The sequence below is a fragment of the Microtus ochrogaster genome, linkage group LG5, assembly GCF_000317375.1.
Source record: "Microtus ochrogaster isolate Prairie Vole_2 linkage group LG5, MicOch1.0, whole genome shotgun sequence".
Classification (NCBI taxonomy): domain Eukaryota; kingdom Metazoa; phylum Chordata; class Mammalia; order Rodentia; family Cricetidae; genus Microtus; species Microtus ochrogaster.
The window spans coordinates 11,863,632-11,872,790 of NC_022031.1; the positions used below are offsets into that span (position 1 = coordinate 11,863,632).

At 44.9% G+C, this 9,159-nt stretch overlaps 1 protein-coding gene across 2 annotated transcripts in view; it reads left to right on the top strand.

Moving 5' to 3' along the window:
• Positions 1–6,109, top strand: part of LG5H8orf89 (linkage group 5 C8orf89 homolog) — a 21,740-nt gene extending 15,631 nt beyond the window's left edge. For both annotated transcript variants that reach the window (XM_026786558.1, XM_013351831.2), the window contains exons 4-5: positions 4,256–4,311; positions 5,786–6,109. In XM_026786558.1, the coding sequence (XP_026642359.1) occupies positions 4,256–4,311; positions 5,786–5,934 (205 nt within the window). In that variant the 3' untranslated portion in view covers positions 5,935–6,109. The remainder of the gene's footprint in view (positions 1–4,255; positions 4,312–5,785) is intronic.
• Positions 6,110–9,159: the final 3,050 nt, after the last annotated feature.

Here is a 9,159-nt window from a genome sequence, read left to right on the forward strand (position 1 = left end):
AATGTTAGTAAACCAGCCTCCTATTCTTCTAGGCTTCTGCCTTACTGACTGACTATTGAACGTTTATGTCCTACTTGGTTTCTCTGCTGGTGTGATAAACATGAGCAAAAGCAGCTTGGGGTGCGGGCAGGGGAAGAGTTTATTTCATTTCACATTTCCAGGCCATGGTCCATGCTTGTGGGAGGTCAGGCAGGAACTCAAGGCAGGGACTGGAAGTTCCAATAGAGGAACACGGTGTCCTGCTAGCTCTCTGGCTCACATTCGGCTACTTTTCTTTTTAAAAATTATCGTTTTATTTTATGTGTCTGGGTGCTTTTTCTGCATGTATATCTGTGTACCATACGCATATCTGGTGCCCTTGGAGGCCAGAAGAAGGAATTGTTTCCCCTGGAAATGGAGTTACAGATGGTTTTGAGCCAACTACTTTTCTTATACAGCCCGGGGTCACTAGTTAGTGTTGGTACTACCTACAGTGGGTGATATCAATTAACAGCTAAGAAATGACCAATGGACATGTCTGCAGGCTAACCAGATGAGGAAATCCTTCAGTTAGGGTTGCTGAGAACCATGATTAACCACCACAGGCTAGTGCTTGTTCATTTGGCCATTTTAGAGAAAAGAAACATTATCTGAGACAACTTTTTTAAAGGAGGTGCACTAATACACATTAATACACACACACACACACAAACATACACACACGTAGAATTTTGTTTTGACTTTGGTGCTAGAACCAGCACGCCTGGCACACTTACATTTTTCTATGATCTTTGTGTTGTCCACGGACAGCACACAAGACTGGGCTTTCAGATCTATTCTTTCAATTGTCTATGAGATGGGGTCTCACTTTGTAGCCCCGACTGTCCTGGAGCTCACTCTGCAGACCACGCTGGCCTTGAACTCACAGAGATCCATCTGCCTTTACCTTCCAAGTTCTGGGATTAGAGGCGTGTGGCACCATGCCTGGCGCTGTCTGTCTTTGGGCTGCTGGTGATCAAGGCCAGGGCTCTGTGAATGCTAGGCTAGTAACCTACCACTGGGCCCTATCCCCAGCCTCTGGTTTGTTATTTTGCTGGAGACAGGATCTCCTGTAGCCCAGGCTGGCCTCTCGTTCACGGTGCAGCAGAACAGTCTGTAAACTTCCAACATCCTGCCAAGTTTTGGGACCATAGGCATGTGGATCACACCTAATTTTATTTCTTTAAAAATGATTTTGTCTTGTGTGTGTGCATGTTTTCCCTTCATGTTTGTGTATGTACCACATGCATGACTGATACCTGAAGAATCTAGGAGATGTAGTCGGACCCCTGGAATTAGAGTTACAGTCAGCTGTGAGCTGCCACGTGGTGCTGGGAACCAAATCCAGGTCCTCTTGCAAGAACAGCGAGTGCTCTTAATGGCTGAGCTACCTCTCCAGCTCTCAGTTTTATTTCTTGAGTTTACCAAATCAGATTGCTGTTGAGTACTCTCAGAATTAACTGTGGTAGCATAAGTAGGTAACAAGACGATATTAATGAAGAGTCAGCAGTCTCACTGGCTGATGGTTGCCATATTAGAACTCTGGTGAGTCGGGGGAGCTCACTTTTGCCCAGTCACTTAGTGAGCTCTCCGACAGATCAGACACGGGGAAACCTTATATCCAAATAAATAAATAAATTGAAAAATAGTGGAAGATATTTCAAGTTTACGGAGACTCTGGAGGATAAAAAGAGCACAGGGTGTTTTCTTCTATGCTTCATTTTCATGGATTCATTTTAGTTGTGATCTTAGTTACCTGGACTTTTCATTCTGTCCCTTTCCCCAAAGATCATTCGCAGGAACACACACACTCATGTGATCATGATTCAGGTGCCCAAGGAGGCCAGAGGCATTGGCACCATCAGTTCTGAGTGTAGGGAAGAACAGTCTTTGCTCCTAACTGCTGAAGCATCTCTAAAGCCCCTTACTGTGCTGTCTAAGAGTTAATATTGGCCAGGCATGGTGGTACCAGCCTTTAATCACACCACTGTGGTAGGCAGATGTCTGTGAGTTCAAGTCCAGCCTGGTCTGCAAAGCAAGTTCCAGGCCAGCCAGAGTTGCATAGTGAGGCCCTGTCTCAACAAAGCAAAAGAAACCACCACAACAACAAAAATATCCAAATCCAGCATCCCCCAGCCGCTGTACTTGACACTTACCCTGCCATATAATCCTCATTTCACATACTCATGCCGTCCACGGTGCTGCCCTCACATTGCTCCATGCTTTGTCTAACTGTCTCCTCTTTTAGGCGTGTAACTTCCTGTGACATCCCTGGTTTTGTAAGTAACATCACAAGGAAACCCTGCTACATACAGCTTGTGTCAGCACCTTCAATATTTTTCTGAAAACAGATTTTCTAGCATCAAAATGTAAAAGGCGGAGGCGGGGATCGAGCACAGTTGGTAGAGTGTTTGCCTACCAAGCTGTCAGTCCTGAGTGTGATACCCAGCACTTCACAGTGGCAGAGCATCGTGCCATCCAACATTCAGGAGGCGGAGGCAGGGAGCTTCAGGCTTCAGGGTCACCCTCAGTTATAGAGTTACATGAACTACGGGAGACAATAACCTCAAAAGGAAAGGCAGAGATGGAGAGAGTAGGAGAGAAATAGCGGTTTCAGATGTGTATCCCAGAGGAAGGATGGTAAGGGTGCAGAGAGAGGAGGTGCCCTTTGAAGCGTGTACCCCAAACTTATCGAGGACCGTTTATACCATTTCTAAGACATCAATGTCCATGACACTAACCCTGTTCCTGTCACTTTTATCTGCCTGGTTGCAGATGAGAGCGTGTAGGGTAGCCTGTGGTAATAGGGTCTATATCAGTCTAGTCCAGTCTTGTTGCCTTCTTCCAACAGATGCTCAACTGGAAGTCTGGGAAACACCCCTGGAACTAACCATCCTCCTTCTGCATTTTGAATCTGCATCCCTTTCCCGACTTCAGCTGGTTTTGTTTGGCTGTTTGAGAAATCACTTCTTGACACTTTACATTGACAACTGTGAATTTGTCTCTTGCTGGAGGATAATCTAAATACATTTGGTCACATTCTGGCTAGTGTTCCTCACACATGAAGTGGAGCGGTGGGGACTAAGTGACATAATGTGTGTAAACTGGTAGGCAAATGTAGATGTTAGTTCTTTCCCTTGCCTGTGAAGTGCCAGCCGTCCGCATTTTATTCCCTCTGCACATCGTTCTGTGAAAGAGCAATCTTGGCAAAGCGGGGGGGGGGGCACTCCATTTGTTTGTGCACAGTTTCGTGCCTCTTTTAGCCCCTCCCCCCATACGTGAATATTTGACTCCAAAACTCTGGTAAATGTCTAATCTTTTCTCATATTTTCTTAATGGAGATCAGAGATTTTCAGTGTCTCTCACGACACACAAGGGATGTGACTGATGATAGCACCGTAGCCGTAAAGATTGAAGCTTGCCTTAGTTCTGTGAAATGTGGAACGCTTATGATGGCTCACTTACCCATTTCATAGCATTAATAATTTGCTATGCCAGATATTCCTTTAGGGACAAGAATGATAGCAAAAATTTAGATCATGGTGACTGACAGAGAAAAAGTACAACAATATGGGATAGGGACATCTACATCTCAGTACACATGCAGACACATCCGTGTGCCTTCCCTCAGCCTGGCTTCTGACTACTGACGCTTGGCTACTGTGAAATATATTGGGAATCAGCCATTGGTTTGGTTCATTCCTACTTCTGCTGGGGTTGATTACGGTGGAGCTGTTTCTCTACTATACCATGTTTTTTTTTTTTTTTTTTTTGGTTCATTCCTACTTCTGCTGGGGTTGATTACGGTGGAGCTGTTTCTCTACTATACCATGGTTTTTTTTTTGTTTTGTTTTTTGTTTTTGAGACAGGGTTTCTCTGTAGTTTTGGTGCCCGTCCCAGAACTAGCTCTTGTAGACCAGGTTGGCCTCGAACTCCCAGAGATCTGTCTGCCTCTGCCTCCTGAGTGCTGGGATTAAAGGCGTGTGCCACCACCGCCTGGCTATACCATGTTTTTTTGTCCCTACGTGATATCGTTTGACAAGGTGAGTTTCGCTAGAACGCATCATATGCTTGCTAGATGCAAGAGTCTGGGCCTTGTCCCCAGCACAGAAACAAACAGAGCCACACCAAATGTAAGAAGCCAGTGAGTGTGACTGAGACTCTGATGTTTGTCTCCTGTGTTCTTCAAAGTCAACAGGTTGATATATGCCATTTTCTGACTGTCTGTAATCTTTAGGATTAAGAAGACCAAAGAGTCGTGCAGCATGACAGCGCTTCAGGAGAAGTCAAAAGGTACTTCGTGTTCCCTTGCTCTCTCCCCTTGCCTTTTCTCTTACTACATAGCCAAGGCTGGCCTCAAGCTCATAGGAATCCCCCTGCCTCAATCTCCTGAGTGAGTACCTAGCTTGTTAATGCTTCTGTTAAGCTCTTCTTAGTCTGCAAATTTGGTGGATTTGAGGTTCGTTACATACACGTCTGTCATCTCAGGACCAAGGCCAGCCTCCAACAGAGCTCCCCTGGGCTGCTAAGCAGCCTTCAAGCCAGCTACCTTATTTTAAATCTCCGAGTTTTAAAACCATTCAATGCTGCAACAGAAGCCTGCAGCCTTGATGCCCAGTCACACTGCTCCCATTTAGCAAACACCTGCTCATTACCACGGACTAAAATGTCAGTGTAGCTCTGAACCCTTTACCGCCTTCCCAGAAAGTTCCATTCTATCCTTATCTTTTTCTTCTATTTTTAAAAACCATTATTTTATGTGTGTGGTGTTTTGCTTGCACGTGTCTTTGTAGCAGGACTCTGCACCGTGTGTGTGTGGTATACTAAGCACCAGAAGAGAACACTGGAGGCTTCCCTGGAGCTGGAGTTAACAGTTGTAGGCGTCAATGTGCTAGGAATCAACCTGGGTCCTCTGGAAGAGCAGCCAACCCCCGAGTCATCTCTCCAGCCCCCATCCCCATCTCCTGTTTTTTCTTGTGAATTCTGTGTACTGAACACATTTATTCACTACATAAACTATCTATACTAGCCGGGCGGTAGTGGCGCACGCCTTTAATCCCAGCACTCGGGAGGCAGAGGCAGGTGGATCTCTGTGAGTTCGAGGCCAGCCTGGTCTACAAAGGGAGTTCCAGGACAGGCTCCAAAGCTACAGAGAAACCCTGTCTCGGAAAAAAAAAAAAAAGAAACTATCTATACTGTACCTGTTTAGAGCCCCACACGGACTCTTAACTCAGTTTCTTCCTGAGCACCACTGAGTAGTCCCACCGTATCTAGAGGAGAGTCTGTCCTTGGATGCTTGGACATCAGACACTCCCAACTTCTCACTTAGGATGTACTTGGTTAGAATTTTGTTCTTTGAAAGTAGACACTAACACCTCTGCTCAGTCAGGGGCCTTAATGACGTGCAAGATTCCAGAGAACTTTCTCGTAATTCGGGTGGCTGCATTCACTGCCTCATCCCTGTACTTGTTAGATTTGGGGGTATTGTGTTAGAGGCGATGCATATGGCATGTGACAGAATTGCATAGCTGGTGTCCGAACCCTATAATAATGTAATTTGGCCCAAAGTTAGTGGTAACGTTTCTTGAGCCATATACTCAAAAGGTTCCCGTTTTTTAGTTGTGTCAGAAGTAGGCACTGGCCTTTCTGGAAAGTTCAAGGTGTGTACGCAAAGATTCAGTAGTGTTTTGTGGGCATGGGCGGAGCCACACGTCACTCGTCATATCAGTGCTGAACCGAGTTGTGAGAGTTCGCTTTCTCCCCGCAGGTTCTGTCTTCAGTGACCCTTTCTCAGGAGCTCCCTCTCAGTTTCTGCAGAGAATGTCCCGTATGGCCATACTGGAATACGACACTATTCGCCAGGAAACACACAAGAAATCAAGGCGAGGCAAGAAGCGGGATCTCCGAGACTGCTGAGGGTCGCACACCACACACCATGCACCACACCATGCACCACACCATGCACCACACCATGCTTCTCCCCGGTGCTGTGGTTCACATTCGTCATGTTTCTTTTTCTTTCTTTCATTCTCTTTGATATGTGATATGATAGACATACAAATGGAAATGTAAATAGCAAATAAATATTTTATGTTATATATGGAATATATTTTTTGTGAATTTTGTGAAACATGTCATTTCATCTTTTTTTTTACTTTTTTCCTTAAAATGAATATTTTATTATTAAAATTGAATGATTTTACTTTAGTACTAGGGATTGAACCCAAATCTCTGTGTGTGCTAGGTAAGTGTTCTGCCCACTGAGCTATATCCCCATCAAAAAACATTTGAATTATGCAAATATATGCATAATGGAAATTATATTCCATAAGTTTATATGTCTTTTGACCTAATTTGGTAAATGCTTCTGAGACTTATCTTTGCAATGGACCGCATTAGTTGTTCAGAAGGTTCGAGAAGAATCCAGGGATGATGTCATACACCTGAAATCCCATCATTCAGGAGGCTGAGGCAAGAGAATTTTTGAGTCTGGACTGCAGAATGAGGCTCTGCTCAAAACAACCAAACAACCAAAGAAACAGTTTAAAGAAAAGTAAGTGCTGTTGGCATTAGAAGGACCAGTACCTGGAGAACTGGCTCAGCTGGTAGAAACGCTCTCTGCCCTCCCAGAGGACCCAAGCCTGGCACTTACACCAGGCTGCTCACAGCCACCTGGATCTCCAGGCCCGGGGGATCTGACTCCTTCCAACCTGTGGATCTCACACCTCCACAGCTGTGACACACGGCCAAGGACAATTAAAAAAAAAGGTTCTTACTTAAAGAGAAGAGAGTTTTTTCATGTTTGGAAACTAGTGTGAGAGAAATTCAGAGCCAGATGAAGAGGAAAGCATCGCCTCAGTTCTCCGATGAGGTCTAGATGGGCAATCCTGCCTTTGTTTGTGAGACAACGATGGACCCTCCAATCCTGAACTTTAGAACGGAGCAAACGAACACGCGCAGGTAGTACCCGCTACTCTTGGTCACCCGTAGCCTCAGGGCCTTTGCTGCCAGGCAGACAGAGTCTCTCCGTGGCATAGATAGACTGATCTGTGAGCGGGAGGAAGGGGAGAAAAACTTACCCCATCTTCATGGAGTGGAAAGACTCGTTCAAGAGAGAAGCCCTTCCTTCTCCAGGAAGCCTGTGGAATGCCAGACCCATGCTTCTACGAAACCAGCTTCAGTTTGAGCTTCTAATTGTTTTCGGCCCATACATTAACTGACTTCAAGTTAGTTGTTTACACATCGAAAGGTTTTACATAAAACAGTATAGGACACTAACAGCTGGCCTTGGAGAGGACAGGACACTGAGTCTCCTGGGAGTTTAGACCAGGCAGTAACCCGCAGGCAGAGAGGGCCTTGTGGAGGATAGGCCATTCTAGAAAGCTGAGAAAGCACAAGCAAAGGCGTACTCTACACTTGGGGAGGACACACATGGGGTGCAGTGTGCACAGAGCAGGCAGCGTAAGCTCAGTTCTCTGCACCCCAAGTCAGGTCCAGGCTCTGTGGCCTCAACAAGCAGAGACTGTAGTAAACCTATCTGAAATGGCCTGGACGCCTAGCTTCAGTTCTTTGTGTTATATGAGTCCAAAGTTGCCAGATAGCCCAGCTTTTTGAAAGAAATGAGAATCTGAGTTTTGATGCAGCCTTCCTATCTTTGGGTTTTATTGCTGTGAAGACACCACGGCCACAGCAACTCATAGGAAAGAAAGCATTTAATCAGGGCTTGCTTAGAGTTTCAGAGGTTTAGTCCATTGTCATCATGGCGGGAAGCATGGTGACACACAGGCCACATGGTGGAGAGGTAGGGGAGAAATCCACCTGGAGCAGGGAGAGAGAGCCACTATGCTCGACTTGGGCTTCTGAAACCCCAAAGAGACACACTCCAAGCCTAATCCAAGTGACACCTCCTAACCTCTCTCAGGCAGCTCCATTTCCCTAATGACTAAGCATTCAACTATTTGAGCCTGTGGGAGCCATTCCTACTGAAACCACCACAATTCCAAAAAGTATATAGAGTCTAGTTAGAAAGTGGAAGAACTGGGAATCTACCCAAAGTTCATATACAGAAACTCTTGGGAATAGTAATTTAAAAGCACCTTCAACTTATCATGCCAAAAGATAAGTCACGACTTCTTGCCAGAGTCATCAGGACCTTCTTTTGACACAACAGATGTAATGAGCTATGGAAATAAATATAGCCAAATACTATAATAATGTGGTCAATCAATCAAGCAAACAACCTCAAACTTAGTTGATAATATACCTTGTATTAAATATTATAAATATATAAGAAATGTAATCATGGCTTAACTGATTAAAATTTAGGGTAAGCTAGAACATCTATACACAAACCGCAGCTTCAGGTCATGACAGTATGACATCACGGATTGATGCCTGTGGAATTAAAGCTGACGTTGCTTATACAGATACTATGTCTGCCCCACCCTATCTCCCAAGGAAAGAATTCAACTTAAGATAGTTCCAGAGTGGAATATTTGCTTTTATTTATTATGGGGGCTGCGGGGGAGTTATGCCACGCGTAAGCAGGAGTCTTTGGAGGACACAGGAGGCACTGGATCCCCCCGGAGCTGGAGTTACGAGTGGTTGTTAGCCATCTGACGTGGTGCTGGTACCCAGCTCAGGTCCTCTTGAAGAGCAGCAAGTCCACTCTTGTCCACTGTGCTGTCTCTCCAGTCTCTATTGTTTCTTTTTAACAAACAAGAAGGGCTGATAGTAACTGATCTCTTGTTGAGCCTTAGAGTCCAATTTAGTTTACGATTTTCATTAAATCTTTTCTTGCTGTTTGCTTGTCTTGAGACAAGGTCTCATGTAGCTCAGGCTGGCCTCACACTTGAGGAGGATGACCTTGAGTTCCTGATTTTTCTGCCTCCTCTTTCCCAAATGCAGGGGATAATGGCATGTACCATTAGCATCAAGGAAGCAGATTCAATAAGCTGAAAAAAAATTCATAGGCTCTACTACTTTAGACCACATTTACCTTCTTACTTGATAAACAATAAGGAAAACTAGTATGTATTTTGAACACGGAAAGCACAAGGCACCTCCAAGCAGGACAAACCAAGGACTTAGAGAAGGATGAGAACCAACTTTAAAAAAGATTTATGTTTAGTGCATATGAAT